General features: G+C 49.1%; 2 protein-coding genes across 5 annotated transcripts in view; one reads left to right on the top strand and one right to left on the bottom strand.

Moving 5' to 3' along the window:
* The window catches only part of CC2D1B (coiled-coil and C2 domain containing 1B), a 502,063-nt gene that overhangs the window by 3,656 nt on the left and 473,769 nt on the right, over positions 1-24,638 (top strand). For 2 of the 3 annotated variants that reach the window (XR_014794015.1, XR_014794016.1), the window contains exons 4-24: positions 427-530; positions 877-1,035; positions 1,441-1,566; positions 1,710-1,869; positions 2,033-2,211; positions 2,371-2,446; positions 2,530-2,619; positions 2,699-2,829; positions 3,020-3,092; positions 3,253-3,386; positions 3,735-3,843; positions 3,927-4,099; positions 4,450-4,575; positions 5,219-5,277; positions 5,357-5,473; positions 5,830-5,903; positions 6,021-6,079; positions 6,252-6,303; positions 6,952-7,051; positions 7,213-7,303; positions 8,401-9,540. Coding sequence is in view for 1 of the 3 variants with exons in the window: in XM_084872889.1 (XP_084729015.1) it covers positions 427-530; positions 877-1,035; positions 1,441-1,566; positions 1,710-1,869; positions 2,033-2,211; positions 2,371-2,446; positions 2,530-2,619; positions 2,699-2,829; positions 3,020-3,092; positions 3,253-3,386; positions 3,735-3,843; positions 3,927-4,099; positions 4,450-4,575; positions 5,219-5,277; positions 5,357-5,473; positions 5,830-5,903; positions 6,021-6,079; positions 6,252-6,303; positions 6,952-7,051; positions 7,213-7,303; positions 8,401-8,529 (2,321 nt within the window). In the remaining 2 variants the exon portion in view is untranslated. Of the gene's footprint in view, positions 1-426; positions 531-876; positions 1,036-1,440; positions 1,567-1,709; positions 1,870-2,032; positions 2,212-2,370; positions 2,447-2,529; positions 2,620-2,698; positions 2,830-3,019; positions 3,093-3,252; positions 3,387-3,734; positions 3,844-3,926; positions 4,100-4,449; positions 4,576-5,218; positions 5,278-5,356; positions 5,474-5,829; positions 5,904-6,020; positions 6,080-6,251; positions 6,304-6,951; positions 7,052-7,212; positions 7,304-8,400; positions 9,809-24,638 lie in introns of those variants that run through there. The other variant, XM_084872889.1, reaches the window with a different exon arrangement.
* Positions 9,778-24,638, bottom strand: part of ZFYVE9 (zinc finger FYVE-type containing 9) — a 118,938-nt gene continuing 104,077 nt past the window's right edge. For both annotated transcript variants that reach the window (XM_084872870.1, XM_084872869.1), the window contains 4 exons: positions 23,580-23,742; positions 20,315-20,420; positions 18,159-18,335; positions 9,778-14,295 (listed from right to left, as the gene is read on the bottom strand). In XM_084872870.1, the coding sequence (XP_084728996.1) occupies positions 14,134-14,295; positions 18,159-18,335; positions 20,315-20,420; positions 23,580-23,742 (608 nt within the window). In that variant the 3' untranslated portion in view covers positions 9,778-14,133. The remainder of the gene's footprint in view (positions 14,296-18,158; positions 18,336-20,314; positions 20,421-23,579; positions 23,743-24,638) is intronic.

The raw sequence follows: 24,638 nt of genomic DNA, 5'->3' as shown, positions 1-24,638 counted from the left end.
AATGTGTCTGAAGAGCTAGAGCACATGTGTCAAACACAAGGCCCGCGGGCCAAATCCAGCCTGCCAGGCCTTGCAATGTGGCCCGCACCGCGCTGTCATCACTGCACTCCGCTGTCAGTTTATGACATTGTCAGTTTATGACTGTTCAGTAAACCATTCGGCCCGTGATTTAGGCTGGATTTTAGATTTTGGCCCCTTCTCTGATTGAGTTCGACACCCCTAAGCTAGAGCAAACCTGACCCTGAGAAGGCCCAGGAAGGTTTCCCGCTGAGGCCTTTGGAGCCGGGTCCTGACGGCAGAGCGGGAGTCTCCCGGTGGGACTGGCTGAGGAGGGCAGGGCTTCTCCGGGTGTGAAATGTGCAGCCATTGCAGGCTCTTCTCCACTCCTCACGGACCTTTTCTGAGGCCGACCCTCTGTCTCCCCAGCCCCCTTGCCCATGGCCCACATCGAGAAGCTGGCAGCGGACTGCATGCGGGATGTGGAGGACGAGGAGGAGGAGGACGGGCTGGAGGACGATGCAGACTTGCTGGTGCGTCTGCCAGGCCGGTGTCCCGGGCCTGATCAAACCTGCCCTGCCCTGGGGAGGCTGGGCTTTGTCCCTGTGAGCTCTCGTGTTGTGCACCTGCCCTGCCTGCTTGGGGCCGTTTCCTGCTGTATGTATGGTGTGAGATGGTTTCCTTTGACGGCTGGGCTGCACTTTGTCCGGGGGGGTTCTCAGACTTGTGGTCTCACCGTCCTCAGTCAGAGTAAAGAAGGGTTGTGGTAAAGGGGGCGTCCAGGCACAGGGGCTGATGTCGGGAAGGACTGCCGGGGAAGAGGGCCCTTTGTTTTCGGATCCTGAGGCCCCCACGCTCCTGTGACTTGTGTCTCCCCAGACTGAGCTGCAAGAGGTCCTGGGTGCAGATGGGGAAGCTGGGTCCCTGCATGGCGATGAGACAGCCGTCCTGGGTAGCTCTGAGGACGAAAAGGGACAGGAAAACATTGAGCCTCCAGTGCAGACACCTCTCCTAACAGCCTCAGTCCCGGCACCTCAGGTAGGTTCTTAAGGGGCCTCTGACACCCCTGCATGTCCCTGTATAACGTGCATGTAGCCTAGCTTGCTTAGGAAGAGGGCAGTAACCCTCTTAGGCCGCCCCAGCGGTGCCCCTGCGTAAGCAGTGACTGAGCATGAGGAACTCTTTGGTGCTGGGCTGGCCTCAGAGGTCTCTCTGTTCTCCCAGACCTCCTGTGTCCTTCACAGCCTGTCTGGGCCTCAGTGTTTGCTCTGATGTGGCCTCTGGCCTCTCCAGTAGGTCTGTGCCTCCTCCTCAAGGCTTTGAGGAACTCCTTCTCCTTGAGCCCAAGCGCTCCTTTTCCTGGGGCAGCTTTGTTGCAGGGAGGGAGCAGCAAGGGCCTAGCTGGCCCTGGAGTGGCCGGGCCCTGACCTGGAGTGTCTACAGGCTGGAGGGCCTCAGGGGCTGCAGGCTCTGCTGGAAGATCGGATCCGCAATTACCGGGAGGCTGCGGCCAGCGCCACGGAGGCAGGGGACGCAGCCAAGACCCGGCGCTGTGAGCGTGGCCTAAAGGTAGGGTGCGCCCAGCCAGGGGGCAGGGCTGGGGGCGGGGGGGGGGCGAGGGCAGCAAGAGGCTGGGCCAGTAGTGGGGGGAGGCCTCCCCGCTGGCCGGTGGAGGTGGAGGGTCCGACTGGGTCTCTGGTTCTCTTCCCCAGACCCTAGAGTCCCAGCTGGCCGCTGTGAGGAGAGGCAGGAAGATCAATGAGGAGGAGATCCCGCCCCCGGTGGCCGTGAGCAAGAAAGCCCCGGCCCCTCAGGAAACAGCCAGCAGGAGCCCTGAGGCCGACCTTCCCGCTGCCCCCTCCACGCCGCCAGGTACCGGAGACTCTCAGTCTGTCTGCCTCCCAAGGTCAGGGCCCCGGCTGCTCCCCATCTGCCTGCCGATGGCCCGCGTCACCTTCCTGTGGTGCTGGCAACCCCGGTGCACGTTCTTCTTTGACCCTGATGCCCCCTCTCCGGGCCATTTGTTCCTCCATAGACAACCCCTCTCAGCCCGAGACAGGCGTGGGCGGCCCTGGCACCTCTGCCCCACCTGCTTCGGACCCAGACCCACGGGCCCTGTTGCTGGCCCGACAGAGAGACTACAAAGCGGCTGCCCTGAGTGCCAAGCGGGCTGGTGACCTGGACCGGGCCCGAGAGCTCATGAGGATCGGGAAGGTACGACAGCGGCCACGGCCCTGCGTCCACTCCTCTCACAGCTGGGGCAGTGGCCTGCTCATGGTCGCGCAGCTAGCCTGGGCTTGAGGGAGGGGGGTTTTCAGCCCAGGCCCCGGGTTCCCTGGCTAATGAGCACCTGCTTTTCTTCCTGCTGGGCAGAGGTTCGGGGCCGTCCTGGAGGCCCTGGAGAAGGGGCAGCCTGTGGACCTGAGCGCCATGCCCCCAGCACCGGAGGGTCAGTATGGGGCTGGGGGAGGGAACCTGCTCAGGCCGGACTAGCCAGGCACCCCCACCCATTCTCCTGCTCTGGGTCCCCAGACCTGAAGGCCCTCGCAGCACCCACAGTCACACCCCCAGCAGTGGAGCGAGTGCAGCCAGTGATGGCCCCTGACAGCCCGGCAGCCCCAGGTAGGATGGGACCGGGGGACTGTGGACGGGGCCTGGGGAGAGGTAGGCAGAGCTGACGCTCTCCCTTCCTCCTCTCAAGCGGCCCGTGCTGAGCCGCAGACGGTGCTGGACGCCCTGCAGCAGAGGCTGAACAAGTACCGGGAGGCGGGCAGCCAGGCCCGGGCCGGTGGGGAGGAGCGCAAGGCCCGGATGCACGAGCGCATTGCCAAGGTGGGCCGCAGCGCGGGACGCCCTCAGCCCCTCTGCCGCTGCTCTGCCCTTGCAGCTAGAGCTTCCGTCTGTCTGCCTTTCAAGCTCTTGCTGCCTCAGGGGCTTTTTCCTCCTGGGGCTGCCTTTGGTCTTGTCTCTTTGTGGAGCCTGCAGACCCCGCTGCAATAGCCCTCCCTCCCTTCCCTCGCAGCAATATCAAGATGCCATCCGAGCGCACCGAGCAGGACGCAAAGTTGATTTTGCTGAGTTACCTGTTCCTCCAGGTAAGTGGTGCTTGGCCTTCCCTGAAATCTCTGAGGAGGAGGGAAATGATTCTCAGGTGGCTGCCTTCACCTGGGGGAGCCACCCATCCCAGCCATGCCCCGAAGAGCCAGCTGAGCCACAGAGGCCACCCCAGCCCTCAGCCAGCTCTCTCTCCCACAGGATTCCCCCCCATCCCCGGTCTGGAGCCCGTCACAGGCACCGAGGCGGATGCAGTAGCAGCTGCTCTAGCAGCTGCCCAGAAACTGGCCTCTGAGGAAGCAGCCCCAGCAGAGGAAGATGGGGATGAGGACGAGGTTTGGCGGAGGGCCCAGACTCCAGGGATGGGGGATGGGGATGGCAGATGAGGGGTAAACCTAGACCCTGTTGTCCATTTTGCAGAGAAAAAACTTGGCCAAGGGCACCCAGAGCTAGATTCAAATGGATGTCTTTCTAACTCCAGATGTTCTAGCCCTAATACCCTGCTGTCTGCTGTTGGGAAGATTAGCTCAGAGCTTCGGGGATTCTGCAGGGCCCACAAGGGGAGGCATTCATCTCATTTCACACAAGTTAGTGCAGCATTAGAAGAGAGTCCGGGTGGGGAACAGATTGCTGCAGCCGGGTGGGGAACAGATTCCCTGTGACCCCCTCTTGGGCACCTGCAGGACGAGCCTCCAACCCAGGCCCCAGCTTCTAAGAAGCCTCTGGTATCTCCCGCCCGGCCCCAGCCTGAGCCCAAGGCCTCGAGCTCTAAGGAGTCCCTGAGTCCCTCTGGTGAGTTGGGGAGAAGAGGGGTGGAGGACGGAAGGCTGCAGCGAGGGCAGGCGTGGCTCTAACCAGCACCGCTCTGCCCTCAGTGCGGGAGCAGCTGGCACTGCTAGAGGCCCGCAAACTGCAGTACCAGCGGGCAGCCCTGCAGGCCAAGCGCGGCCAGGACCTGGAGCAGGCCAAAGCTCACCTGCGGCTGGCCAAACGCCTCGAGGCTCAGATCGCCCAGGTCCGAGCCGGCAGACCTGTGGACCTCGCCAAGGTGAGCCCCTCCTGTGTAAGCAGGACTTTCCCGGCAGAGGAGGCTGTGAACCTGGACGCCATGTCCATTGGCAGCTCCTGGACGCCATGTCCATTGCCATCAGCCATGGTGGGAGGTGGGACTGGATAGGATGTGGTGAGTGCTGGAAAAGCCTTTTGTTAGGCGCCTCTGCCCCAGGGCCCCGAGAGGCCAGGAAGGGCCCGGTGGGGGCAGGATATCTCGCAGCCAGGGACAGGCGGGAGGCAGCGGGGGGTAGAAGCTGGGGAACATTCAGAGTGGATTCCTACATGTGTCGGGCCAGTAGGGGGATGGTCTGACTCTTGGCGCCCCTGGGGGTGTGACCTTGGCAGGTGCCCTCACCCTTGACGGACGAGGAGGGTGACTTTATCCTCATTCACCACGAAGACCTGCAGCTCTCCCAGAAGGCCGAGGACGTGTACGCCCAGCTACACAAAATGCTTCTGGAGCAACACGAGGTCAGTTGCCTGCTTGCCTCTCTTCCCTTCAGAGCCAACACCCTGCCTTTGGGGAAAGGCATGCGGCTCAGACCAGAGAGGCCTGGTTGCAAATTCTGGCTCTTCCACTTCCTGGCTGTTTGACCTGGCACAAGGCACTTCCGCTCTCTGAACCACACTTTCCTCTTTAAAATGGGATGGCTAATATCTCAGGGTGGTTATGAAGTTCAGACAACAGACTGGAGGGCAAAGCACTTTGAAGATCAGAGGAAGTGTTAGGAGACACATACACATATTTGTTTATAGGAAAATATACATATATTTGTACATATCGTTCTAAACTGCTGCCGGCAAGTCTGCTTTCTAAAGTGATGTTTCTCTTAGGTTTTGCACGAATATTATTGTGATTTATGGGGCGGGAATAACACATAAGATGTTCTGTAGTAAATAATTTGGGTGATAAAATAGGAGTTTGCTAATTGAATTTTGGGGTATGATAAGAGCCACAGGAAAGAAAACAGCAAAAGCTTAGGGACTTGGAAAGCGATCTTGGGGAGGATATGTGTTGGGGGAGAAGAGCGGGGAGACTATAGGACAAGTTTGGAGCTTTCAGAAGTCAGGCCTCTAAAACCAACCTAGACCCACTCTGGGCCTCTATTTTCAGAAGTGTCTGCTGTTCTCCAAGCAGTTCATGCACCAGGGCAACGTGGCCGAGACCACCCGGTAACTGCAGGGCTGCAGCGGGGGGGGCAGGGAGCAGAACATGGCCTGATGAGCTCACACGTGCGCCTGTCCCTGTCAGGTTCGAGAAGCTCGCGCAGGACCGCAAGCAGCAGCTCGAGATCCTACAGCTGGCCCAGGCGCAGGGCCGTGACCCTCCTGGCCACCACTTTGAGTCAAAGACATTCCAGACTGTGAGGTACCTAGGCCTGAGACAGTGGCTCCATGTAGGAATGGGCCAGGAGGCTGGGAGCCAAGACTGGGGACGTAGGCCCCTTTAGTAAGAATTCCCGGGCTTGGTCCTGCCGTGGCCCTGGGCCTAGGGATGTGGGAGGTAGGGCGTGGTGCCTGCCTGTCAGGAGCTCAGAGCTGTGGGTGGCTGAGGTCTGGACTGCGGTCTTTGTACCAGCTCTGCTGCTCCCAGCCCAGACGAACGTGCCTCCCTGCTCCCGCTATTTCTGAGCACAACCTGGCAGGCAGGCCGTCCCTGGAAGCAGGGACCCTTCCCCACAGCACAGCTTCACTTTGGGCTCTTCCCCTTGTTTCTGGCTGTAGGATCTTCTCGGAACTCAACAGCACAGAAATGCATCTGATCGTTGTCCGGGGAATGAACCTCCCAGCTCCTCCAGGTAGCCCGAGGGCCACCCCTACCCCAGGAGGCTCTGGCCTGGATACTCTGCCCCCAGCCAATGGGAGGCACTGGCTCCCCTTCATCTAAGGTGCTGACCCCCATTTCTCCTTTATAGGGGTGACCCCTGATGACTTGGATGCTTTTGTGCGGTTTGAGTTCCACTACCCTAACTCGGTGAGGGTCAGGTAGAGCTCGAACCCCATCTTCTGTTCGGGGACCTGGTGTTCAGTTTCTCTGTCCCTGGGAGGTCTGGCCACAGGGAGGGGTTTGAAGACCCTCTACACTGACTTAACCCAAAGGACCCGTTTTTCAAGCTGACCACACTTCTTCCTTCTTGCTGCTTTAGGACCAGGCTCAAAAAAGCAAAACAGCTGTGGTGAAGAACACAAACTCTCCAGGTGAGGGCTGCTTTCTCTGATGTGTGCATGTGCAGCATTTGTGTTTCCAGATCTATTATCTTACTTGGTACTTACCTTGGGAGACAGGCAGGTATCACCACTTCTCTTATGTAGTTGGGGAAACTGGGGCTTGGAGAGAAAAAGGGACTTGCCTATGGCCTCCAAGCACAAAGGTGGTGGGAATGCAGTCCCTACTCCAAATTCCCTGTCCCTCCCATTTGAGCAAAATCTGTCTTTTTTTTTTAATATACTTTATTGATTTTTTTTTTAAAAAAAAAATATTGATTTTTTACAGAGAGGAAGAGAGAGGGATAGAGAGGTAGAAACATCAATTAGAGAGAAACATTGATCAGCTCCTCCTGCACACCCCGTACTGGGGATGTGCCCGCAACCGAGGCACATGCCCTTGACCAGAATCGAACCCAGGACCTTTCAGTCCGCAGGCCAAAGCTCTATCCACTGAGCCAAACCGGTTTCGGCAAAATCTGTATTAAGAGCACAAGAATTGAGTGGATTTGCAAGACCAGGACCTAGGTTCCACACCCTCTGGTGGTAGTCTTACTGAATGACAGGCAGAGCAATCCAGAGGGGAGATCAGCCCCTAGGAAGTCCGTGGTAGCCAAGCCCCTTCTTCTCCCACTCTTGCAGAATTTGATCAGCTCTTCAAATTAAACATCAACCGAAACCACCGGGGCTTCAGAAGGGTGATCCAAAGCAAAGGAATCAAGTTTGAAATCTTCCACAAAGGGTGAGACCCCGTCAGTCATACTGCCAAGGTGGGCTGGGAGGAAAGAAAGGCTCCTGTTGCTGCCATCCCTGCTGCTTCTCAGCTTTCTTGTGCTGGTCTCAGCCAGCTCATTCCTGCTTCCCCTGCCCAGTCCAATCCTCTGCTGACCCTTGGCTCCCCAGATCCTTCTTCAGAAGCGACAAGCTGGTCGGCACAGCGCACCTGAAACTGGAGCGGCTGGAGAACGAGTGTGAGATCAGAGAGATTTTGGAGGTAGGACCGAGATTGTAGAGGTGGGGTGGGGAAACCAGAGGCTTGGCAAGTGAAAAGCCACTGTTCGCTGAGCATCAGTCCACTGAAGGATTTTTGTGCCCATTAAAAACAGCCACAAGTGTGCTGTGCAGTAGGTGCTATGCCCGTTTTACAGGTTGAGATTCAGAGGGACTGACAAAACTTTATAGCATCACCCTTTCTGAAAGTAGCTGTTCTTTCTATAACACTCTGGGCCACTCAAGTTCCCAGGGGTGGCGCAGGACAGCCCGGTCATTGCTATCAACTTGGCACTCCTAGATACGGAAGGACAGAGTCATGGTTGGACGGTAGTCCGGCAGCTTGATGAAATGAAACAAGCTCTGGACATAAAGTCCATAAGGATTTCACAATCTGGGACCCCCACAATGAAGCCAGAATGTTAAGGAATTGGCCCAGACAGCTCTTTCAGCTTCCACAAACTCATCAGATTTCACAGCAGGGACTCTCAGAGCTTGCCTTTGACATGAGGAAACAGGTCCAGAGAGAAGGGTGTGTCCTCAGCAGTGTGACGCCTTCATAAGTGGGGCTTTTCCCACCATGGCGCCCCCACCTCCCTCCGCCACTTTCCTGGGGCTTTTTACTAAGTGGTATTGGCCACATTGGCGGTTAGACTTCTCGAGGCTGCAACACTCCCTGCTTTGCACACCAGCTCCCCCTTCCTGCCCAGGAGGGAGACAGCATGGTGGGTAGAAAGGAACCCCAGGCCTGGTTCTAGTTCTGGCCTCACCACACTGGCAGTGTATAGAGCATCCACTCTCTGGGCCATCTGTGAAGTGAGGGTCTGGGCTTAGTGGTTTTTCAGACTGCACCTTTAAGCCAGAGGATTTCTTCCACGGGGAAACTTAGTGACCAGAGTTATTTGGATTTACATATTCTTTTTGGTAAGACTTACCTGTGAGGTGGGCAGCTCTCTGGACCCACCACCAGGGTTGTCATGAAGTAGACTCCTATGTTGATAGCACAAAATGTTTTAACTCCTCATCCTTTGCCAGTGAGCATAGAGAGCTGCCTGCTCCAGCCTGTCCCCATCAGTTACCATCTCCCTCTGCGATCCTCAGGTCCTGGATGGAAGGAAGCCCACTGGGGGCAAGCTGGAGGTGAAGGTGAGGCTGCGGGAGCCTCTGAGTGGCCAGGACATACAGATGGTCACCGAGAACTGGCTGGTCCTGGAGCCGAGGGGCCTGTGAGGTGGGCAGCTCTGTGGACTCTCAGAACCTCGGCCCAGGCCCCACCGGGCACTTCCAGTGCGCAGCTCACGTCGGGGGAGAAAGCCTCAGCGGTTCTCATCTGTGAGGAGGGTCAAAAGGCCCAACTGTTGGGTAGGCCTTGGCCTGAGTTTCTTAGGATCCTCAGTAGATCCTCGGAGGGAAGTTAAACCCAGGTCAGTTTTCAGGAAAACCTTTCTGAACTCTATTTGTATATTCATTGCAGTTTAGACTTACTTCCTGTGCTTTGTGCCTGAGCTTCAGACAGTCAGCGCTGGGAGTGTCAGGCCAGCGGCTGTGTGCAGAAGCATCCTTTCCCAGCTTTGCTGGCTACAGAAGCCTTTGTACATAGGGAGTGAGATGCTGCTACACAAACACCAAAGACCTGTACGTACGTCCGTACATTACTGACCACGCCCTGGTCCCTCCTGTTGCTGGCCCCTTCCTGGGCCTCCACACCAAAGCAGCTGCTTCCCCTTCCCTCTGGGCAAAAGCAAGGACAGCCTCACTGCTCTGTGCCACGGAGTCTTGCAGCCCCTGAACCCGTGTAGCAACTGTGTGCAGCTTACCCTGGCCCCTAGTTGCAACACTTCTGAATGTGCCTTTAAAAGATGTAACTGTAAAGGACGGGAGAACCGAGAGTGATGGGGACTCCCCTGCTCGGGGCGGTGCAGGTTCCGTGACTCGGTTGTCAGTGGTCTGTGCCACCGCTCGGTTTACGCCCGCTCTGCCTGTGCCTTGTTTCCTGGCAGCTGCTGCACTAGCTGCCTGCTCCCAGCTCTCATGGAGGAAGGAAGTTATGTTTTGGACTATTTGGTGGGAAGTAGGCAAGGCTGTGCCTTGGGTTCGGTCTGTGCACCTAACACAAAAAACTGCTAACTGGGGGGGATACAAAAATGTATGTACCTTTAATAAACTACGTCTAATTCACTTATAGGGGTTTTATGCCCTAAATGCAGGGTAACCATCAAAATCCTAATCAAAAGTCCTACCGTGTTTCCTTTGGGAGAAAAAATTAATATAAGACACTGTCTTATTTTGGGGAAACGGCCTCACTTTTGAAAGGCCTGAGTAGCAGTAACATTTAATTGACAGGAACTGCTGCTGTGGCTTTCTCCTCTGAGGGCAGAGAAGCCTCGCCTCCTCAGCTGATCACTGAGGGAAATCCCTTCGTTCTCCCAAGAAACTCTCCTTCGGCTTTGTTCTTCTGAATGGATGGAGACGGAGGGATTTATAGTTGCAATAAATTTAATATTCAAAACTGCAGTATTCTACATTTCTTAGAAATAAACTTTAACATCCCATTCCCTCTCCCCCACACCCATTTTTAAGCATTAGCTTAAGTTAGACAAAGCATTCCTTGAGGTCATTTTTAAAGGCTCTAAGTGAAGCAGATACATTCAGCTTACTGGTCACTACAGCACTATGTAAGCACAGCTCAGGGATTACGTTTTTGTGTGTCTTTTTCCGACACAGGGCTGGACCGTGCTTCCCTGCCCTTGTAGCAAATATTTTAGAGGGTAACAGCAGGAAGGACAAAAGACTTTTTTTCCAAGAGCTTTCTGACCAGACTTATTTAGCCATTAGAGTAAACTACCCAAATTTCTACAGATGTGAGATTTAACACTTAACTGTAGTTACATCTGTGTGTCAAAGCAGCAGAAATCTAGAATGAAAGAAGGGTTGTTAGCCTTCCTAAGGTGGCCTAGGGCAAAGAAGGGTTTGTACCACAACCGGTGCTTACTAAGAGGGCAAGGACAGCTATGGTTACCCCCCGAGGCTCCAACCATCGGAACCCCTAACCTCAGGCCTCTGCTGGAAACGCCTGTTCCAGTTGGTAGGAGTGTTCTGTGCCTCACAGATTTCCTGTTGCAACCTGGCCAGTTCTAGTCTCCTTCACTGCTCCTTGCTTTTTGAAAAACAAAACCTCCAGGCTGAGGGAGGCGAGACAAAGCGCCCACTGGACTGGAGACTGAGGCTCTCTCTGAAGGGGCCTTTGTGGCAGCCAGGGCCTGCAGGGTCACTGGAGTGGGAGGAGCCTGCCAGCCTCATCTTATCCTGAGGTTTGTCCAAACGCAGAAGCCAAACAGATTAGTGATTCAGGGGCAGAGAAGCTGCCATGACCCAAATTATTTTTAAATTGTAAATTCTCTTTGGTGCAAGGCATACTTTCTTCTGAATTAGTGAACTAAATATAATACAGAAGTAATTTTTCATAGAAAGTCTTGCTCACAAAGGGCAAACTATTTTGTGGCTTTTAACATTATTTTCCTTTCTTACACCACCGTTGTTGAAAGCTTGTTTTCTGAATTTTGTGGGTAGTTCTCAAAGATCTTGCCCCTTGCATAGGCAGCTCCATTTAAGATGAAACTGGGACTGAGGCTGGGGGAGCCAGGGAGCTTGTTCCTGGTCCAGCCCGTGGGCCTCAGCTTCCCAAACTCCCAAGTGGCATTATCATTCCTGCTCCACCCCTTAGCCTTCAGGCTGCAGGTACGATTCCTAAAAGTCCCATTACTATTTAAATTATTTTAACATTGCTATTAAAATTGAACAATATAAAAAGTGTTCAGCAGACTGCTTGATTATTGTCTGAAATGCATTAAATGCATAAACTTTCTCTGGTGACTAATTATGACAGAAGTAAGTTTAGTTGGAAATGGTGAGCCCACCAGCATTCAGGAACCACTGGATGAGGGAAGATACTAGAACGGAACATACAGAAGGTAATGTCCTATCTTTCTAGAGCCCAGTAGATGCTCAGAAAGTGTTGATAAAAATAAATGGAGAAACACCTTGTTAGCATTTGGTAAGAATGCAATAATTTTTAAAAATTTAATGTTACCATAATGGCAAGCCTATCCCTCTTCAGTTTATAAGGATCTCTATATGCCAATCTTTAAGTTTGTGTTCTAGAAAAATTTGACATATTTATAAATGTGATGTTTCAGCTCTCTGTATAACTATTACAATATACAATGTACAATACAAAGACAAAGCAAGTGGAGGGTGGTAAACTAGCCCTGGCTCTATTATGCCCCGTTCCACAAGGTGTTTTATGCAAATTGAGAATGGACCTGACTCTGCAGGGCCAAGAGTCTGTCCTCAGTGGGAGAATTTTAAAGTTTGCACTGATCCAGAAGTAATACGTTCATTGCAAGGTATATTTAACTGAACAGAAGGAAAGATAAATTTCTGTAGGAAAAAATGGGACCAGCGTTTGTAGAAGCTCCAAATTTTCAAGGTATATTTAGACCAAGCTGGAGGTTACACCCCAAATCCCTGCCATATTAAGCATTCCTATCAGGTTTTGGAGGGATGTGTGGTCCCAAGGCTCAGTACATGCTGGTGTCCTTTGGGCGTCTCCTCTTCCCTTAGAAGCTCTGGGTGCCTCAGCCTGTGCAAAAAGGTCACAATCACAGCTCCCTGCAGCCCCCACCAGCAAAGCGTATGGAGAGACGGCACAGAGTGTGGATCCACCACCACCACGGAGAAGGGATAAACATGGGCAGACATACTTCAAACTGAAGGCCAGGCTTGTGGGCCTGTTTGGAAAACGGCTGCCCAAACAGCTCCACGGCCTTCAATTGCCAGGTGCTGAGCCAGCTCTAACCCCTGGGAGGCGGCCTCTCACTGTCCAGAGGCCTGCACTAGCTGCCAGAGATTCTCAGCTGTGCTTACAGAGAGGGACCATCTGCTGCGTGGCCTGGGCTTTCAGAAGATAACAGTGATAAGAGTGAGTCACCTTAGAGCTGTGCTTTTCAAACTTTGGGTTGTGAGATCCATTAGGTCTGTGACCAGAATAAATTTTTAGTGAAAAAGAAAGTACTTTGACTTCATCACATATATCATGGATAAACCAAACCTTGGTTTCTAATATCACTAAAAGAAACCATGGCTGATTCCCAGGCTGGGGCAGCGTGAGCACTAGATGAGCATGGAGAATCTTGTTAGGCCAGAAAGCAAAGTGTTCAAAAAAACGGAGCATTTCACAAGAATGGATGAGCTACCCAGGAGGAGTGCTCTATGGCCAAAGCTGCGCTGAGGACCCAAACAATGGGTTAGAACCTTCCACAAGTCCACCATGAAAATTAATTAAGTGAATATGTAAATAGGAAAGAAGGAAGAGCTTTTGCTTATATTGACCAAGTACAACTTGTAAAGGTGGAGGGAGTTCTGGAATTGAAAAATCTGTAGCCATCACAGTAAAAGATCAGTTCAGATAAGAAACATCCGTGGGTGCTAAATCTTAAGGGAAATTTTGATGAGTAAGGTATTTGCATGATCTGAAAGTGTCTGTACACATTGGTTATTCATTCCAAGGGGGGCAGGGAACTGGGGAAATTGGACAACACTGAACAGGTGCACACATCACTTAGGATTCTGGCCAAGAATGCATAAACTGATTCTAATTATGGAAAGATACCAATCAAATTTAAAAAATTAGGTAAGGGAACTATACTCATCAAAAGTATAGAGGACATAAAAGATACAGGTGGGTCAGTAAAGCTATTTGCCTTGTCTGATCCCAGGCGAGCAGCTTTACCGGAAGGGGAAATGCCGCGAGGGACACTATAGATAGATGCTAGATTAAGGTAGCTGGTATATCAACGGTAAATTGACTAAAGTTGCGAACTGTCCTGCTGTAATGGAAGAAAATGTCTTTAATTTTAGGAAATAAGCACTAAAGTATTTAGGGGTAAGAAGCAAAATAGCTATGCAACTTACTCTCAAATGTCTCCATTTTTTTGTGGAGAGACACTAATAACGCAAATGGGCAAAAGTGTTAATTGTAACAACAGGCGAATCTAGATAAAGTATACATAGGACTTTTTTTTATTTGCAATTTTCTTGGAAGTTTAAATTATTTTTCAGTAACGTTTTAAAAAATACATCTAGTGTATATTGTAACTAAAAATGCCTTGGGTATATTGTCAGCTTTCACCGAAAGGCCCAATTCAATACCTGCCATTCACTGGGGCAGAGCTTGGGCAATCCTCAACTCGGCTCTGCTATCCGGTCACCTCACTTACACTGACTGCCCTTCCTCGGCTGGGAGAGGGATAATCCGTTGGGTAATCTGGTAAAAACAAACAAAAATGTAAGGGTGACTTCTACTTGAAGTTACTGGGATACAAATGGAACAAGATCAGTGTGTGATCCTTTTTGTATCAATTCTGTACAAAGAGTACAAGACTGATGCTTCATTTTTTATTTCCTCTCTGCCCTCCCACCCCACCCTTGGTGATGGTTGTACCCATTTGATCATTTCTGAGCACAAGACCATAAATGAGTCTTAAAACAGGAGCAGAATTCTTGTTTAAACAGTAACAGAAGGGGATTTAGCTGCAAGGATAGTATAACGGTGGTGCAGTTATGGAAGCTGCCCGGATCTTGTGGACAATGCATAGAAGACTTAGAATTATGGAATATCTGTCCCCCCAACCACCCTCGTCCCCAAAACCCCACTCCCCTCCCCCCAATTAATAGTGTTAACAAAAGCTTAATCCTCCAGTTCTAAAGTGCAAATGACTTGAGTATGACTTCTGTTGCAGCAGGTCTGAACAGAAAAACCACGAAGTCCTCTGTCTAGGCGATGTTCTCCAGAATGTAAAAGATGAGCTCCATGACGACGGGGCCCTCGCTGAGCTGGCAGGCCCCTCCATGGATCACTGGCACCAGAGCGCTGTCCAGGTCATTCATGTACTGCGAGGGGAGCGGCTGGCCATTGCTCCCTGCTTGGTAGCCAACCTACACCACAGGGAGAAGGATGACAAGTTACTGGGTAGAAAAGACCAGGGAGCTGAGGGCCAAGGAGGCTGAGCAGGAAAGGAGATGGGCTTCCTGACCAAGGGCTAGACACACAGCAGTTAACACAGTTTCCCCTTCTCTTCCCTAAGCTGTCATTTTTTCATCCTGACCCTGACACTTGGTAGCCATGAGACCATGGGCTCTTAAGACACTAAACCTGGTAAAGTCTTAGTTCCCCAAGAAGGGACTGAGGTGCTGTGGAGAGGCAGGGAATGTCAACAATAAAACCTAAACCTATGGCTGTGAAAATTAAAATGGGGACAACCATCTGGCCCCACACCATATTTTGAGTGTCTACTAACACAGGTAATTCAAAGGTGAATGGAACAGGGCCCTGGCCCTCAAGAGGCCCACTCATCAGTGAGAAACTCTTGTTTTTTTTAATTGTTTTATGTGAAGTAACTCCAGATTATTGGTACCATTTGACAAAAAAACATGACACCTCATTTGTATTATTCTGCTATGCTTAGTATAGCATGGGGAAAGACGTTAAGTACAAAACACATCCATTCTTGATAGACAACTAGTTAGAAAATGGAGCCAGATATATAATCTCCCACATTTTCCCTAATAACACAACTGCATCTAGACAGGAACACGGACCTGTCCCAGGGATCCAAAACCCAGAAGAAATGTACAGGCTTTGCTTCACTGTGCTTCGTAGATACTGAGTTTTTTACAAATCGAAGGACTGTAGCAACCCTGCATCAAGCAAGTCTTATCAATCACCATTTTCCAACAGCATTTGCTCACCTTGTGTCTCTGTCCCATTTTGGTAATCCTAGAGGCATTTCAAACTTTATTACATTTGTTATGGTGATCTTCGATCAGTGATCTTTGATATTGCTATTGTGATTATTTAGGGGTGTCACAAACTACACCCCTAAGACTGCGAAATTTAACCAATAAATGTGTGTTCTGGCGGCTACAATGACTGGCCATTACCCCATCTCTCTTCCTCTCCTCAAGCCTCCCTAGAGACACAACAATATTCAAATTAGGCCAATTAATAACCCTAAAATGCCTTCTACATATTCAAGTAAAGGGAAGAGTCTCCCATCTTTCACTTTAAACCAAAAGCTAGAAATGAACAAGTGAAGAAGGCACATCCAAAGCTAGGCCTCTTGCACCCATGGTCACGCTGTGAATGCAAAGGAAAAGTTCTTGAAGGAAGTTAAAAATACGCCAGTGCTAAAGTGAAGCAGCCTTATTGCCGATATGGAGAAAGTTTTAATGGTCTGAATCGAAGATCAAACCAGCCACAACATTCCCTCAAGTCAAAGCCTAATCCAGAGCAAGGCCCCAATTCTTCAATTCTTTGGCAGCTGAGAGAGGCGAGGAAGCAGCAAAAAAAAAAGTTGGAAGCTAACAGGTTGGTTTATGAGTTTATGAAAAAGCAGCTATCTCCGTAACAAAGTTCAAGGTGAAGCAGTAAGTACTGTTGCAAATTATCCAGAAGATCTAGCTGAGATAATTAGTGAAGGTGGCTACATTAAATGGAGACAAAACAGCCTTCTATTGGGAGAACATGCCATCTGGGGCTTCCATAGCTAGAGAGAAGTCGATGCCTGGCTTCAAAGGGCAGGGCCGTGCAGCTGGTGACTTTTAAGTTGAAGCCAATGCTCATTTACCATTTCCGAAAATCCTAGGCTCCTTAACAATTATGCTCATCTATTTTGCCTGTGGAACAACAAAGCCTGGATAACAATATATCTGTTTACTGAGTATTTTAAGCCCACTGTCTAGACCTACTACCCAGACTCCTTTTAAAATATTACTGCTCACTGACAATGGATCTGGTCACCGGAGAGCTCTGATGGTGATATACAATAGAGTAGTGTTTTAATGTCTGCTAACCCATCCATTATGGGTCAAGAAGTAACTAAGACTTTCAAGTCTTACTTTTTAAGAAATACATTTTGTATCTGCCATAGATAAGAGACTACTTTGATGGATCTGGACAAAGGAACTTGAAAATCTTCTGGAAAGAATTCACTATTCTAAGTGCCATTAAGAACATTTGTGATTCAAGGAAACAGGTCAAAATATCAACATTAATAGGAGTTTCGGAAAAAGTTGCATGACTCTGAGGAGTTTAGTGGAGGAAATAATAAGCAGATGTGGCAGGAACAGCAAGAAACCTAGCATTAGAAGTGGTGACTGAACTGCTGCAATCTCATGATAAAACTTTATGAGGAGCTGGTTCTTACCTAAAGAAACTAATCTACCCTGGTGTGAAAACTTGAAAGGCAACAAAGGATCTAGAGTATTTCATAACTTAGTTGATGAAGCAGTGACAGGGTCTGACAGGACTGACTTTAATTCTGAAAGTAGTTTTGTGGGTAAAATGCTATAAAACAGTATCACACATTACAGAGAAATCATTCCTAAAAGGAAGTCAATCATCAAGCTTCGTTATCTTAAGAAATTGCCACAGCCACCATCTTCAGCAGCCCCCACCCTGAACAGTCAACAGCCATCAACATTGAGTCAAGACCCTCCCCCAGCAAAAAGATTTTGACTCATTGAAAGAATTTTTTATCAATAAAGTATTTTTTATATTATTGATTTCAGAGAGGAAGGAGAGAGAAACATCAATGATGAGAATCACTGATTGGCTGCCTCCTGCACACACCCTACTGGAGATCAAGCCCTTGACTAGAATCAAACCTGGGACCCTTCAGTCCTTAGTCCGATGCTCTATCCATTGAGCCAAACCAGTGAGGGCAATAAAGTACTTTTTAGTAAGGTGTGCACATTGATTTTAGACATACTACTACTGAACACTGTTTAACAGACTACAGTACAGTATAAATGTAACTTCTATATGCACTGGGAAACAAAGTTCATTTATTGCAATAGTCACTTATTGCTATCGCCTGGAGTGGAATCCACAATGTATCAGTTATGTCTTGTAGAGAGATTAGATGCTAGGGCATGGGAGAGAAGCAATGGGACAAGGGACTCCGGGAGCCGGGGGGGGGGGGGGGGGGGGGGGGGGGAATACACACACACACACACATATGCTAAGAATGTATTATTGCTGCCTGGGTGGCATGGCTCAGTGGTTGAGTACCAACCTATGAACCAGGAGGTCATAGTTCGATTCCCAGTCAGGGCACAAGCCTGGGTTGTGGGCTGAATCCCCAGTGGGAGGGCATGCAGGAGGCAGCCAATCAATGATTCTCTATCATTGATGTTTCTATATCTCCTCCAAAATCAATAAAAAAATTTTTTATAGATTATTGCTATTAACAGCATACCAAAAAATCTGAATAAGAAAGGGAGAGAAACTTGACCATAGGAGACCTGACCTGACAGGGAAATTAATGGGAAAATAGCTCAAGTCCCATCTACTAACAAACATGGAGAGGTTCACAGAAAACTTGGAGGGGGAGCTGCAGAGGCCAGTCAGTAGAGGCCTGCTGTGGTCAACAGGACAAAGGACAGCTGGAACCTGCTCTCTTAATGGGCAGAATGACCCCTGAAGAGTGGGACTGAGTCTCAATGGGCAGCATCGATGTCATGTACACGGGGTGGCAGATCACACACACTCCTAACCCTAAAGTCCTTGGGACATTTTCAGGTGAGGAAGCCAAAGTTCAAACGATTCAGTCTGATGGAACAGCACATCCAGGTGTATTTTTAATAGAGGGAAGGCCAGGATACTACATCTGGTCAGACCCAGGGCCCAAAGAAACCCTGGCCGATGCAGGGAAGCTCACATGTCAGAAAACAAGCTGGCCAGCTCCCCAGGCCAGCTCCCCAGGCCAGCTCCCCAGGCTGCCTAAGGATCTCCTTACCTGATCCGAGTCCAGTGTCACACGAAGTCCCAGTTTAGTCATTCCGTCTTCCTTCAGGAGCTTCAGGTGGGGACAGAGAGCAAGGCAGAAAGCCTTGGCGATGTGCTCGGTCAGCCGGCTATGATCTGCTGGATCGCTCAGGCAACTGTGCTGGTCGTCGTTTTCTAGGAAAAACACCTGTTCCCCAAACGAAAGAGACTTCACCTTGTGCCAGGAGATGTGGGAAGACAGTGCACCGGCTCACTGTGCGAGAGCACCCTGATTTGTAGAGGTGTGCAGAGTCCTGACAGGGTACCTCAAAGTCCCTGGGACAAAAGTGGGGCACTAACATCTTACATCCAAGAAACAATCTCAGTCTCTGAATCTACAAAATGGTAGCAGCCACCTGCCGTTTTCCCTGGAAGCCACAGTCAGGGTCATCCTGGTACATTCTACTCAAAACCTGTATGTGGACGATTTTTTTAGGAACCGATCTTACAATCTAAGAGAATGGCTCCTAACAGCTTTTGTGGCCCAAAACCTTCATATTACAGATTACATATAGAAGGAAGGTGATTCACCCAAGTGCATGTAAGTATTTAGAGACAGAGACAGGCGTAAGCCCAGAATCCAGGTCTTCTGTCTCTTACACAGAGTTTTTGCACCACACTAGTGTAGCTTTGCCTTTGCTGAGGCCAGAGCTATGCCAGTGTGCACGCACTGGGCATAGGGAGAACATAGCAAATTTGGAACTGAGAGACCTGAGACCTAGTTACCTGGAGGAAGGTGATGAACAAGTCCTTTGGCTTCTGAATGCCCAATCTGGGTTTATAAAATGGAAAGCATCTGTCCGCTCTAGTTACTATAAAAAATTATATATTAGCAAAATGGGTTTATATATACCAGCCTGAGCCTAGTGCTCAATAAGCTTATACTAGGAATACTAAGAGGAGTCAGCTCTGAAGCCCTCTGACGATGCACAGGTGAGATGCCAGCATGGAAAGAGGGGAAGAGTGGGAGTCAGGAGGCCGTGGCCTCTGCTCAGTAACTAGAGTCAGGCAGGCCAGTCTCACAGCCTTTCAGAGCCTTTCTCACTATGCAAATTAATGGTCGCCACCTTGCCTCACTGGGTTACTAGGGAGCAAAAAGGAGGGAATGGAGGTCAAACTATTTTATAAGCAGTAAGAGTTTTATGTTCCAGTGTCTGAACTGCTCAAAATATGTCAAAGGAATAGTCCTAAAGCAAGCAGGTAAGACTCTGAGCTGTGTATGAAAACTCTGGGCTTGGTATGAAGGACACATCACTTGCAACAACAGCTCAAGAACTGCAGAACCAGACTTTAGTCTCTGCTATCAGGAACCAGCTCTGTGACCTTGGGTAAGGCACTTGGCCGCTCCTGCCTCGGTTACCTTGTGTGTAAAAGAGAAAAGCTAGAAATCACAGAACTTTAAAAAAAAATTACTTCTAAAGTTGCAAGGAATCTTAGAGATCTTTAACTTAATAGTATATTTTATAGGTAAGTATAAATAAGGTTCAAAACAAATTGGGAGACCTAGCAAATAAGCTCTGATTTGTCTGAGATGCACACACACAGGTCTCTGCCCTGCTCCTCTTGCCCCAGATCAGCCTCTAACACAGCTTTCGAGTTCAGAGACAACACAGCAGGAAGAGCTTAGGAGCTGGCAGATCTGGGTTTGAATCAGGACTCTGACATTACTATTTGCCATGTAATTTTGGACAAGCTACTCAGTCTCCAAACTTTAGTTTTCTTTTGTTCTTTTAAAATTATAGTTGACACACTAGTTTTCTATTGATGAAATGAGTAAATTCTTAAAGACCGTGTTATCGAAGATAGTTTAACTGGGAGTGCAGCATAACTAGCCCAGCTTTCTAACTCATACAGCAAAGATGGTATGGACCATTCAGAGATGGCTTCTTTGTGAATCCCAATGCAAACAAACCCCTGACAGCTGTGCACAGGCAGGAGCAGACATCAGGCTGCGGCCTGCACTTGGGGGCATTTCTTACCGGTGAGCTCAGACAGACCAGGGGGAACTGCAGTATAGAAGACAGACTTTTTCCCCCCTTATCCTCCAGAATCGGGCCAGATGTGTCTCTGGTCCTAGCAAAAGTTGTGCTCAGAGCAGGTTAAGAATGCCAAGTTTTATTTCCTTACCTCAGTCCATCTGATGACTTTTCCATTTGCTTTGTACTCTGACCCGTGGAATATCTTCACGCTCGTTACAGACTCCATTAACTTCCCGTCTATGGGACTTACAACACTGAAACAGAAGCAAAGAAAAGAGATGGAAGCAGCTCTGGAAGTCAGAAGAGCCACTTCTCTTAACAAATTTTGCAATTAGTGACACCGGGCACCTTGCCAAACACATCTGATCAACATACCATAGCAAGAAGCCACTACATGAACATGTATGAATAGAGTGCTCATGGGAAGGGCTCACTAAAATAATTCAAAGCACACACACACAAAGGACTCATGATTCCAGGAGCTGGTTATTTTAATACGAAGAACTCTACTCAAGCCTGCTCCCTTCTTGCAGCATCCTTCCTTCGGGGAATGCACAGCCACCCCCCTTCAATTCTGCTCTCCCCTCCGCTCTGTCACAGCACTTGGCTCCTGACCAGAACGACACCCATCACGTCACACTCACCACACATTTTGTGTGTCCGTCTTACAAATGAACTTCTGAAGGGGAGGAATATGACATATTCACCTTTGTGTGCTATATTTTCAGTTGGAACACAGTACTTGGAACATAGGAGTTTAATAAATGTTTGTTGATTAAAATATTTAACCGAGTATATTCATTATGACAGTGCTGATGTGAACTGGTGAACAAGTATCTATTTATCACAACAAATTCCCTTTGATGCTAAATTATCATTCCTAGATTCCTGAATAGAAAGGCCCACTATTTATAGTCATTTCCTCTCCAAAATATAACAAGTATAAATAACTGGAGATATACACTCATTGGTGATAAGGTTTAACAATGGAATCACAAGGATTCCAAACTCTTCCTAACAATTTTCAAATCTGCTTATGTTTTTCAATCTTTATGTATGTAAGATGAAATTTAACTTAAACTTCAAAATCAGGGATTCACTTCATTCACTCGATCATAATTATTTAAACAATGTTAAGTTTAATTGCTAACTCATCAGAAAGAACACTCTTAGTTGATGAGTACTCTTTTGAGAGAGGGTACCCAGACAGAGGGACAAGGTGGAAAATGTTCCATTTGTAAACTACAAACTAAACTCTAGAGTCTCCGTGACTAGTTCTTGTCCTGTTTCCAAAGACGCTGCCAATGGCACTTGTAGAAAGAAGCCACCTGCTTGTTTTTAGTTACCAATATGTTATGGCATCCGATTTTCAGATGATCAATTTTTTGGCCCTAATAATCATGTTCATTTCCAACTGTGGTGGAGAATTAAACTGATTTTGAAATTAAATTTGCCAGTGAAGTATGGGAAGATAAAGGGTTATTTGTAAAACAGTCAAATGCACTCAACGATTTAGAAATTGCTTCTTTCTGTTCAGTAAGTTTTGTGCCATGTTGTAAATGCCCTCTGTCTACCTTTGGCTCTGCTATTCCCGCCGGTGGAAGGCCTCCTCTACCAGAGCCATGTGGCAAATACCCTCTCATCCCACCAGATTCAGCTGGAGCAGCAGCTATTTCTCTATGGAATCGTCCTTGAATGCTCCCCACGACCTCTGCCAAGCTTCCGCTTTCCTTTTCTTTTTTTTAAACCTTCACTGCATCCTACAGTGTTTTCTGTGAGCATTTTCCATCCTTCGATGCACTTATAACTATTTCAAAACAAGACTGAGCCACTTATCAGCTGGAACCACGTGTAATTCATATTTGTATCTCCACAAGTGGAATTATTATTGCCTAAAGCACATGTGTCAAACACAAGGCCCACGGGCCAAATCCGGCCGGCCAGGCCTTGCAATGTGGCCCACACCGCGCTGTCATCACTGCACTCCGCTGTCAGTTTATGACATTGTCAGTTTATGACTGTTCAGTAAACCATTTGGCCCACGATTTAGGCTGGATTTTAGATTTTGGCCCCTTCTCTGATTGAGTTCGACACCCCTAGCCTAAATGATGGATGGGTGGATGGATAGAAAGTGGATGGGATAAAGCTTAATAACAATGAGGTATAATATATTCATTTATTCAATCAATTTCTAAAGTACCTGCTAGGTACCAGACAGTGCTTTGGGTGCTGGCAGTATACTGGTGGCAGTCAATAAACCAGACAAAAGTCCCTGTCCTCATGGAGCTTACATCCCAGGGACAATGTAATAAGTAAAAATTTTTGTCTGTTAGAAACTTATACGTGCTCTTAGAACTATTCTGCACAGAAGGGGGATATAACTGGGGGGTGGGAGGAAAGAGATGTGTACGACAGGGTTATTATTTGATAGGCTGGCCACAGAAGGCCTTACAGAGAAAGTTATATTTTAGAAAGTTTTGAAGGCAGTGAGGGAGCCACTCAGGTGGCTTCCCAGGGGCAAAGTATGAGCTGAGAGAACAGCCAACGCCAGGACAGAAGGCTAGCTGCCGTGGCCCCGCAGGAAGGCAGGAGCTGCTGCTGAGAAGTAAGAGTGGGGCAGGGGGACGCAGACTGTGTAAGGCCTCAGAGGTCGCAAAGACTTTGGTTTTGACCCTGAATGATAATGGCAGCCAGTGGTAGGTTTTGAGCAGAGGAGCAACACTGTAGAATTAGAAACTGATTAGGCTGGGAAGAGGGAACAAGTCAAGACTAGAAATAAAGAAACCAATTAGGAGGCTACTGCAACGATGCAGACCAAACCATGGTGGCCTGAACTGGGATGACGGCAGCAGAGGTGGGAAGCAGCAGCAGTAAGAGTCTATGACGTATTCTGTGAAGAAAAGCTAACCGCACCCACTGTCGGATTAGGTACAGGGCCTGAGACACAGGCGACTCCAAGGTCCGGGCCCGAACCTCCCGAACAAGAGCCGCCCTGTCCGGGACGGAGCCTCGGCCCCGGGCGGCGGTCCTCGCCGGCCACGCCCTCGCTTCGTGGAGGCAGTTGGCCTTCTGGTGCTTCCTTACTGCTCTGTGATACTGGAATAACACCAGTTCTATCAAATTAAACAATATTATAAAAGCGCTTTGCAAACCACACAAAGCTTAGATATTACTATTATCTCAATAACTTGAGAGAAATTGTTTTGTGAAACAATCAAAGTTTCCTCCCTTCAAAAATATGCACAGAAGCTCCTTCAGAAAGGAAGCCAGGAAGCCAGGAATTTGAAATTCCGCGTGGTGCCTGCCAAAGCAGTCTCTCAGGCAGGGCCTCCGGGGAAGATGCAGCACAGCAGCCAGACAGACCCAGAGCCCCGCCGGGACTACATGCCTCGGGGGGAGTTTGCTGCCTTTACCCCTTGTTGACGTTCTTGTCGTCATCCACCCACTGGATGTGGATGTGCTCCTGGGGGTCCTCGGCGTCTGCCTTGCCGCAGGTGATGGTGAAGTCCTTCATCTCTCGCAGCGCCTGCCTCAAGACATCCATGTTCTCCGCAGTGATCTGGACCATGACGCCATCTGAGAATCAGCACGAGACAATACCGGTGAAAACAATGAAAAGCCAGGGAGGGGGCAGTGAGAAACGCACCTGGAACTAGCAAAGCCCTCTAAGTTAAATGTGAAACTTTGCCCTCTAGAGCGGACAGACACAGCAGGTGTTGTGCTCTGAGCTGAGCTCTTCCTTACTGAAAGTGCTAAGAGGGCCGGGACCGGTTTGGCTCAATGGATAGAGTGTCGGCTTGGGGACTGAAGGGCCCCGGATTCGATTCCGGTCAAGGGCATGTACCTTGGTTGTGGGCATATCCCCAGTAGGGGGTGTGCAAGGGGCAGCTGATCGATGACTCTCTCTCATTGATGTTTCTAACTCTCTATCTCTCTCCCTTCCTCTCTGTACAAAAATCAATAAAATATATATTTTAAAAAAAAAAGAAAGTGCTAAGAGGAGCGAGTGCCAATATGTGTTCTGTTTAAAACACTTGCCTGTTGGATTCACTTCAGACACAACAGAGTTTCTCCTTATTCCAAATGATTGCAACATTCTTGTGGGTAACAGGGACTGAACCTCATCCACATGTTTACAGATTTGCACCCAATGATATATTTAAACTTAGACTATATCCCCTTGGGTACCTTATCCCAAAGCTCTGAAAGGCCATCTCTTAAATAACTAGTGCCATTCCATACACATGTATTCCCTCCTAACCCCCCCTTCTGTGCAATGTAGTTCTAAGACCACTGTCCCACAGAATCTTTACCACTTTCTTCCTTCTTTGGAGAACTAACCACTATTATGACAGCTTTAAGTAGCTGAAGAGTGAGATGCTACAGAATAAATAATGAGTCCAGAACTCTGGCAAAAATGTCAAAGTTTCCTTTAGTATCCTTTGCTTTTCGGTTGTACAAATGGGACTGAA

This window comes from Pipistrellus hanaki (assembly GCF_964339955.1).
Source record: "Pipistrellus hanaki genome assembly, chromosome: 2".
Lineage (NCBI taxonomy): Eukaryota > Metazoa > Chordata > Mammalia > Chiroptera > Vespertilionidae > Pipistrellus > Pipistrellus hanaki.
This window is presented reverse-complemented; position numbering and strand designations above follow the sequence as displayed.